Source organism: Mastomys coucha, unplaced genomic scaffold (genome assembly GCF_008632895.1).
Source record: "Mastomys coucha isolate ucsf_1 unplaced genomic scaffold, UCSF_Mcou_1 pScaffold9, whole genome shotgun sequence".
NCBI lineage: Eukaryota > Metazoa > Chordata > Mammalia > Rodentia > Muridae > Mastomys > Mastomys coucha.
Window position 1 is genome coordinate 59,031,171 of NW_022196915.1, and position 10,000 is coordinate 59,041,170.

At 39.1% G+C, this 10,000-nt stretch overlaps 1 protein-coding gene across 6 annotated transcripts in view; it reads right to left on the bottom strand.

Moving 5' to 3' along the window:
- The window catches only part of Fndc3a (fibronectin type III domain containing 3A), a 155,728-nt gene that overhangs the window by 25,120 nt on the left and 120,608 nt on the right, over nucleotides 1-10,000 (bottom strand). For all 6 annotated transcript variants that reach the window (XM_031362252.1, XM_031362256.1, XM_031362253.1 and 3 more), the window contains 4 exons: nucleotides 3,617-3,774; nucleotides 3,454-3,513; nucleotides 2,385-2,523; nucleotides 546-599 (listed from right to left, as the gene is read on the bottom strand). In XM_031362252.1, coding sequence (XP_031218112.1) covers nucleotides 546-599; nucleotides 2,385-2,523; nucleotides 3,454-3,513; nucleotides 3,617-3,774 — 411 coding nt within the window. The remainder of the gene's footprint in view (nucleotides 1-545; nucleotides 600-2,384; nucleotides 2,524-3,453; nucleotides 3,514-3,616; nucleotides 3,775-10,000) is intronic.

Sequence of the window (10,000 nt, forward strand, 5' to 3'; positions counted from 1 at the left end):
GTAAGATTTCTGAGACCTTGTGAGAAATCTCCAAGTGAACCAAAACCTTGTAAACTGTTCTTCCATACCATTGTTGTTCTTAGAATGTGCTTTGCTGCCCCTCCCAGGTGTAGTGGATAGAGTTCACTTTAAGTTACTCACTACAACTTGCTATGTTATCCGTTTATACGCCTCTATGGAAATACATGTTTTTGTCCTTGTTACCGTACACTTTACTGAAACCTCACTTCAGAGAATACATTGGCTGATGCTCTGAATCAAGCTGGCTAGTGCATGAGACTTTGTCTGCCTCACTTTTAGGCCCCATCTCCCATGTTCACACTGCCAAAGAGAGTGGTAACGATGGTGGTTGCTGGGACACACAGCATCCTCCTTCACAGGGAAGTCTGGTTAGTTATGTTTGCTAAGGACACTTAACCATCCACTTGCCTGCCATACAAAATATTGTTTCCTAAGAGGAATACAACTACAACATACATAAAACATTATTTTGTGTGAAGAAACACCGACAAGTTTAACCACTAAAAAAGATTCAATATACTTACCTCATCCCATTCTAAAATAAAGCTTTGGATTTTAGAACCATTGTCACTAGGTGCCTGAAACAGGGTCCAAAAAAAAAAAAAAGAAAAAAGAGAAGAAATTAGCCATAAGTAACAAGCAACCTACTTTATGTCACAGATGTGGCATAGTCTCTGTGACTTAGTCTTTAACAATGGCCACAGAGGGAATGAGAGCAGGTTCCATGGTTAAGAGCAATTGGTGCTCTTCCAGGTTACCAGAATCCACGTGGCGGCTCACAACCATCCCTAATTCCAGTTACAGAAGCCCCGATGCCCTCTTTAGGCCTTAGTGAGCATCAGACATACACGCTGCACATAAATAAAAGCAGGCAAACACTCATACACATAAAAAATAGAAAAATAAAGCAAGAAGCCATCTACATTTTTCTGAATACTCTATAATCTTTAACAATAACTATTATAACTTTTATAATTCTTTTAAAAATTATTTGCCCACTAGATTTTATCAGGTTTAAAATCCCTCTATTCTTACTGTAACTAAGCTTACAATATAAATAGACTATTTTGTAATATACCACAGAACAGAGAGCTAGTGGGTATGCTGCTAGACAGAGCATGCCCATCACTCCAGACTGCAGCTCAGTAATCTGTTTGACTTTAGGAGAACTCCTTGGCATTTTACTATAGTCTTTAATCACTCTAGGAATGAGAACTCCAATCTCCTTTCTAATAAGATTTCCTCCTATAACTTCAACCCACTTCTCTTTTATAGAACAAATGATCTTAAAACTCTGTATCTAAAGAAACCAGACTCTGAGACTCCTAACATCTTACATTAAATTTTTATAAAAAATGTTGAATCAGAATAGTAACTACTGATTGACACAGCAAAAACAGTTCCAAGTGACTACATTAAGAAGAGGGAGAAGAAAAGATTCTTGGAAATCCCAGCTCTTCTGTAACAGAAGAAAAGACTTCAAAGACAGAAACTGCAAGTAGGGAGAAGGTAAAAAATTTATTTTCCAAGAGTTCATGGCTCTAAATTGCTTTAGTCTAGCTGCTAAGGCCTCATGGTTCCTTTTCTTAAAAAGATTTTTTTTGGGGGGGTGTGTATAATGCCCACTTTCAATAACCTGAAGTATACCTTCCTATTGTCCTCCAAGGAAACTATCATGTGAAAAGCATTTTCCCATACCTCATTGAATTATCACTCCATCTTTATGTTGCCCCTTTACTGAAATTATACAAAAGAGGAAATGAGGGCTTCAAAGTAATTCTACTTACTAAGACAACTGAGACAGGATAATAGCAAATTTTAAAAAAGAAGCAGGGGTAATGGGAATGAAAGTCAGTTGTAGTGTTTGCCTAACCTATGGAAGGCTCTATTATCAATCCTTAAGTCTCCAGTATGGGAGGGGGTATCCCCAGGTTCTCTGAAAGAGAATCAATTTGGGACCACCTCGATCAGACTGAGGCTTTTTCTTGATTGCAGTTGATGTGAGAGGGCCCAGCCTACCACGGTGATACTACTATCTCTAGGCAGATGGGCCTGGGAGCAAGCCAGTAAGTAGTGTTCTTCCATGGTTCTGCTCTAACTTCCAGTGAGAGAGTGTAACCTATAGGATAAAATAAACTCCATTCTCTTGCAAGTTGGTTCTGGCTAGTGACAAGCAACAGCAACAGAAAGTGAATTATCTGAAGGCATAGGAAGCAAACACCTACTTTACTGTACAATGAGAAAAACATGTTATTTAAGTTAACACTCTTTTGGTCTCCAAAAACAATTGACATTTAATGCAAGGAGGGAAAAGGAAAAAAGAAGAAATGTCTACTTAGCAATCCTCTATGGAATATCCTCACCTTCCACTGCAAGGTGAGTGAATTTTTGGTCCGGTTGGCTATCCTTGGTGCATTGGGGGTGTCAGGCTCACAGCTTAAGGTTGTAAAGCTTTCAGCTTCTGATGGGATTCCCTTGATTGAGTTGGACTCTGCCTGCACTCTATGGGATAAAATAGTTTTACCCACTTTTACTTTCAACAGTATCAGCTTTAAATATATACAAGTAGTAAAGACTTTCAAATATTGTACCAAGAAAATATAAGTATTATCTCGAAGTAAACAGTGTCTCTTAAAAATAGAAAAATAGTATAAATCAGTGTTTTTATTTTACTGTAACTCAAATTAAGAAAGAGACCTAACACACAAACACACAAACACACACACTTTCCCAAACTAATAATTTTCCAAAAAATATTCTTAGTTAACTTTCTATTCTACTTGACTCTATATCATTGACTTAAAAATTTTTGAATATTAATACACTATTCATGATTCAATAATAGTGTCAATCCAGTTGAAACAGATTAGGTTGGACAATGCTTGGATTAGAAGTACAGAATGTGTTATGTATAATAGGAATACTCCTAACAATAAATGTTCTTTTGAAAAACAGGGTGATTAAGTATTGCTGGGGAGGCCTCAGAGAAAAAAAATTAACAAAATATACTGGAAACTATAAAGCATTATCAGAATTGGTCCTATTAAATGTTGTGGATTTCTGAGATCCTTAAAGTCCCAAGGTCCCTCCAAAACATGCTGCAGATTACTCCCCATCAGAGTGAACCAAGCATTGTCTATGACTCTGTGTAGCCACACCTCAGGAGCTAGGGCAAGCCTGCAGTGCTAAAGCAAACACTGCACATCTGCTACAGAGCCCTTCTAACCCTTCACACATTTACATTTGAGTTAAATATCTTTAAGTGTTGTGGATTATTTTGAGAAATAATGATGCCAGCAGAAAAATTAAAATCTACTATTTAGTTTAAAATATATTCTAGATTTTAAAGGCAATCACTAATGGTAACAACATAAGCAAAGTCTCGCCCTCTGTGGTGCCTGTCACATGGAAGCAAGGGAACACACTACTTACTTTGCATGGTAATCTGTGGCTGGTTTGAGATCATTTAAAGTGACACTTGTTTCTTCTCCTCTGAGGAAGGAAAAAAAGAATATGTGATACAATTAGCAATAAGCTCTTTATCACAAATTGTTAATCCACGTAACACAGAAGAATGCGACCAGAAAACACCTACACATAAACACTTCTGTATTTCCCTTCCTTCCCAGTGCTCGAAACCAGGATTTCATAATTAAAGACCTCTGGTACAGTTGTCTCATTCACTTCTCCATTAGTGAAGCTGGAAGGAGGCGACCAGGTGAGCAGGACCGTCCTTGCCTGAATATCTGAGGCCTGTGAAACAAAATGGCAACAGGTGAAAGCACTGTGAATCAAATGCACATGCACAATGAGTAGTGAGCGGGCTCTCTGATGGGCACAGAACTACACAAAGCAGCAACAGCCCAAACTACCCCAAACAGCTCACAGCAGGATGCTCCATGTACAGGGGAAATGAATTTGTTGTGAAGATAAAAGACAGACAAAATGTGGTTCATTCTAGACTGTACAGGGCCACAATAAAAAGATGGGAGAAAGTAATTTTTAAACTTATCTGAGAGTTCATTTCTTTATTCAAGTATGTAACAGGAAGGAAACAAAATGAATTAAGAGAGAATGAATGAAGGGCATGAATGTTTCAAGGAGACAAACCATAAATGCACCACACATTAAAGAGTGTAGGTGCATGCACTGTTAGAAAGGCAGCTGTTACAACAAGACACTGCTTTAACTACCAGACAGGAGAATATGAAAAAGCTAAGAATTAGTTATGTTGAGGGTCCAGAAAAATGGGCATGTAAAATGAGAACAGGAATGTATGCTGTTACAGCCCTGTCTCAGGGCTATTTGGGAAACAAGTAGTTTGTTCCCCCTAATCAATCTACCTACCTACCTACCTATTCATGCCAGACTGTATTTACTTTTAGATTTAAGAATTTCACTTCAGCTGGGCAGTGGTGTCCCACGCCCTTAATCCCAGCACTTGAGAGGCAGAGGCAGGCAGATTTCTGAGTTCAAGGCCAGCCTGGTCTACAGGGTGAGTTCCAGGACAGTCAGGGATACACAGAGAAACCCTGTCTCAACAAAAAAAAAGGAAAAAAAAAAAAAGAGCATTTCACTTCAGTATTGTCTTCTCTCAGGACACTGTCCTACAGACTGCAAAAGTGCTCAAGTACACATGCATCAAGATGTTCACTGCAGCATGACTGATGGCAAAAAGCTGGAAATACAGGACACAGGTGTTGGCCTCTAAAACTGGTGCTGCCTCTTAAAATATCCCTATTCATGTATTTAAAAAGAATGAGAAAAGGATGATAAAAGTTTCATTAATATACTGGTGATACCTAAGGGTATGGAACAAAGAAAAGCTGGGTACTAGTTTACAGTAGTTTGTTAAATAGTAAGTGCTCAAAGACGCCTGAAATGTACTGTACAAGTAAACTTACTGCTGCCTTTTGGGTTTTGTTTTCTATTCATGTGTAGAAGAGGAGTTATAAGAGAAAAAAGACAAAAGGTTTTAATTGTTTTATACATATATGCTCTTATTGTAATAATTCTGAATGTATGTTTCTCTTATAGCAGGAGCCTAACAAAAGAGAAAGTGGTATAGGAATTAGACATAGTCTAAAGATTAGCATAGAAATGGGGCTGGTGAGATGGCTCTGAGGATAAAGGCACTTGCTATATAAACTCTGTGACCCAAGTCTGTGAGCAGAACCTACATAAAGGTAGAAGGAGGGCTGACTTTACAGTGTCCTTTGACTTTCCCATGAGTACCATGGCATGCACACTTAGGAACACATGGGATAAATACAATTTAAAAGATTATATATACATTTATTTATTTATCTATTTATTTATTTATTTAATGTATATGAGTACACGGTCACTCTCTCAATCATACCAGAAGAAGGCATCAGATCCCATTACAGATGGCCGTGAGCTATACCATGTGGTTACCAGGAATTGAACTCAAGACCCCTGGAAGAGCAAGCAGTGCTCTCTCTCTCTAGTCCCTCATATATATTCTTAATTATTGTTTCCAAATGTAAAACTATACCACATCACAGGACAAACAAGCCTAATAGTGAATATAACTTTCTCTTTGAAAGTTCTCCAAGCCTGAGTAATTTCCAAATTGCTTTTTTTCTGCTTTTGTTAAGTCAGGGAAACACAAAAGTTTACTTACTATAATACTGTCATAAATTCTTCAATGGACTTAAAATGACTCTACATTAAGCAGTGTCTATCTGGCTACTAGCTGGTAGACGGGGCAGGCTTTCGTTTTTGTTTAAACATAAGCACACTGTCATTGTCACATGCATGTGTACCCTCATCCACATCCCATTAAGTATCTTGACCTCACAGAATGACAATGTCAACAGGACTCAGAAGGTGGTTACGGAGCTGCATTACCTGGCATCTACCTTATGAAATCCATCTAACTATTAGGCCTGTGGTTCATTACTGCATTTCACAAAGACAGGAAATAGGAAAGCACTAAGTAGGGAATCCTGAGAAGAAAACTTGCTTGGCCAATACTGAATTCTCAGTATCTAAGGGGTTTTCTTTTAACTTGGAATAAAATGAATTTTTCAGGAAGTTGAGAAGACAGTACCTAGAATTCTTTCCTGCTTCTTTCATTGGACTCTCCCCTAAGCTTAAGATGTTATATAGCCATGCACTCCTTATCAGAACTAAGAAATGAACACTGGGAAATACTGTTACCTAAATACGATTTATCTAAAGGAGAAGCCAAGCTCTGTTTCTAACTATCATCCATACAAACTTTTCCAGGACTATGTTCAGCTTAGCAAATATAGTTAAGAGAAATTTAAGGCAGACTTTAAGTTTCACCTTTTGCAGTCCTTTGTTATAGAAAAATATTTCCTCTCTATTTCTACTAAAAAGCTAGACTCTTATTTCTACATATATGCCCACATTAAGTAAGCCACTCAACGAATGCTTACTTGGAGTGAGCAACAGAAAATTTCCTGAGAAGTTCATTTCAAAAGGTTCTGAAAGTAAGATAAACTAAGTATTGCTGGCAAAGCATCCCATCTGAGTGTTCTTTAGGATGTCTTTCAGCTGATTTAGAAACCAGATGGAATTGCTTCCTCTTGTACGCTACTTTAGAAATACAATATGCTTTCATGTCCATCTCATTTGCCTATCACTGCTCTCTAAAATAGGCAAAGCATGCACACCTGGCTTTTTACAGAAGAGCATTTACAAGTGTTAAGTGACTCATGGACACTCAGTCAGTGAGCAGTCTGAGTAGACCAGAGCTATATCCAACTCTGCGCAGCAGCTAAGAGGTGACACAGCTGTGTAAGAACAGGGATAGAGATGGACAATGGTCAAGAAGAATAGGCAGACAAGGAAAATGCCATTATAAGTTGCTGGACTGTTATGAACCTGTGAGGCAGGTTGTTGTTGGTATTCTGTCTAAACTCCACCCCCCACAGTTAATGGCAGCAGGCAGGTAGGCCTGGCCCTATAAAAGGGGCTGCTTGGTCCCCTCCTCTCTCTCTTGCCTCTCTTGTTCTCTTGCTTTCTCTTACATCTTGCCCCCTTTGCTCCCCTTCCCTTCTCCCCTTCTCTCCACGTGGTCATGGCCAGCCTCTGCTTCTCTACTCCTTATCTTTGCCTTTCTCTGCCTCTACTACTCTCTTAACTCCCCTTCCCGTGCCCTATATAACCTGGTCTCTCAGGGGGAAGGGATGCCTCGGCATGGGCCCACTGAGGCAACCCCTTCCCCCACACCCCGACAGAACATATTTCTTGTAGCTCTTTCTCTTTTTATGATCACAACACTTGTTGTGTTTGCCAGTTTCTAATACAGTAAAACTTAACCTTGAAAGGAACTCAGAATGTCACAGACTGTGACAAAGGCTGTAGAGGTAAAAATGACAATATTTTTGGATTTCCAAAAAATGCTAAAGTAAAAAAAAACAGCCACACTCAACCATCGGATGGATGTGTGATTAAGAAGAGAGGAACTGGACTGTAGTGCACTAGCAGTCCTAGGATGCAGGAGCCTAGGGCAGGAGGGCTATAAGCTTGAAGACAGCTTGGATCACACAGGAAGACCCTGTCTCAGAAAATAAACAAATGACACATACAAAGGGAGAAAGGAACTTGAGAGCTCTGTCTGTGAAACTTGAAGATAGACAGTTCTAGAATTCATAAACAGAGAATAGTTCTGAAGAAAGACAATAATGAGCAAACTGCAAACACGTTTAGTTCCAGGCATCACTGAAACAGATGGTAGGTTTTTAAACTCAGAGTTCTATCAAAGATCTCCAAAGAAGAAAACACCAAGCTAGCGCGGTCAGTTCAGCATACCAGAGGATATGGTACCCTTCTACTCTAGCTTATGGAAGAAATGGCTTTAGAAAGGCTTAGCAACATTCCAGGCCATTCAGCCGAGAGCACTGCTCCCTACAGTGTGCAGCTGAGTTCCATAAGTGAATGTCTTTTCTATTTATGTGGGCACATATGTATGCTGCAATTATGCTCCTCCAATGGGCCATGGCCAGTGCCTTTTACACACTGCTATGTGATCAGTACTGCTCCACACCCTCTGTCCCATCCACAACCAAACACCCACTTTTCCTTGAAATTTCACCTCAAACACTCTTTCAGAAGAAAATTTCCCTAATGCCCTTGCCAAGGTTTAGTTTCCTTATTAAACACTTGGATAGCATTCCCTTTCTTCTGGTGGTTCACAATAAAACTTGAAAATGTTTTAAATTTTACTTTAAAATTTATTAATTTTATGTGTATAGGTACTTTGCCTGCATATATATCTCTGCATCACACATGTACCTACAAAGTCCAGAAAAGGGTATTAGGTCCCTGGAATTGGAGTAATAGGTGCCATGAGCTATTGGCATGAAGTAATGGAGTTATGAGCTGCCATGTGGATGCTGGGAAAAAACCCTGTCCTCTGTGAGAGCACCAACTGCTCTTTTCCTCTGAGGCATCTCTTCAGCCCCCATACTTAAAAACTGTACATTTACCATGTGATAATGATTTTATAAGAGGAAGCTGTAGGGACCAGGACCACACTTTGTCTTATAGTCCATCTCCAAAAACAAGTATGGCAAATGGCATTTTATTCAGGGTCAAGTATTTATGGAGTGAAGAAATATATTTAATTTTATGATATCAATACACTATAGCATGCAAAACCACCAAAAAACTATGACCTGTACTTTATAGCTCATAAAATTAATCAAAGACAGCAATTAATTAATCATTAAATAAAAAACTAAAAATAGTGAAATTATCCCTCCCCCTTTTTAGCAGTAGACACTTTACTAAACTACCTTTTTTTTTTTTTTAAATAATAACAGGTAGATTATTTTAAAATTTCACTTTCTGTGGCCACTTTTAATATTATCTAAAAAGATCAACATTAGCTGTTATGTCAACCAAACAGAAATCTTACTAGGTAGGGCCACTTCCTTTTCTTTCTTCTTTCTTTTTTTGGCTTTACATAGTTAAAACAACAAGAGATAAAGTTTTGACACAGTTGTTATGGGCATTCTACTGTCCATGTCATATTCTGCATATCCTCTATGCACAGTATTTGCCCTCAAGCACTGCTGCTGGCCCCAGAGCATCTCAGGAGGCTGAAGCAGCTGTGTGCTGCAGACAGCTGTTAGTGTGTGTTCTATATGGGAGCACGCTGAGCTTCTGAACTGGCAAGGAAGAATGCAACTCAATCAAATGCTACTAAAGCCCTCAGCTTGCTAACACAGTTCTTCCCTGCGATCACAGGCATGATACAGTGACAGTAGTTAAAGTAGATGACGCTCTCTGAAGAACCCACAGCTCTCCTCCAGAACACACTACAGATTTTCTAGAACTAAACATGTAACTTGTAGGCTACTTTTATTTTTAAGGCTGAAGTATTTTATGCTCCCGGTAAGCTCACTGAAATTTCTATTCTAATCTGAACCACAGTAATAAGAGTGTTGTGCTTTGTTCAACTACCTGTTTATAATCATGGCAAAAACTTCCATAGAGTCCCGTTCGTTGGGCCTAGAACGGACAACCGATTGTAAGCCTTCTATAAGGTGATGCCTTTGGGCTGCTGCACACAGGTAAGCAATCTAAGAAACCAGCCCAGAAACCCAGGAGAGATCGCCCATAGACCACCTTCCACCGACAGTGAACATTATCACAGTGACGGCCATGCTGTGAGCCCTATCTTTTTTCTTTTAAGTGAACCCCTTGACAAGCACTAGGGAAAAGCTCTGGACTGCCTGCACTCCAACCCTGGCTCTTATTACTTTTACTTGCTTGTTTCAGTTCCTATCTGTGAAACAGGAGAAACAGTACGCCATGAGCTTATTATATAGCAATTAACTAACACATGTGCATCTCAATCACTCTGAAAAGAGACTGACATCAGCAAACTTGTCAGCTACTATTTTCGTCTACATTTATTCCATCAACATGGTTCATTCTTAAGAAAAAATAAGCAGGGCAGTGGTGGCACATGCCTTTA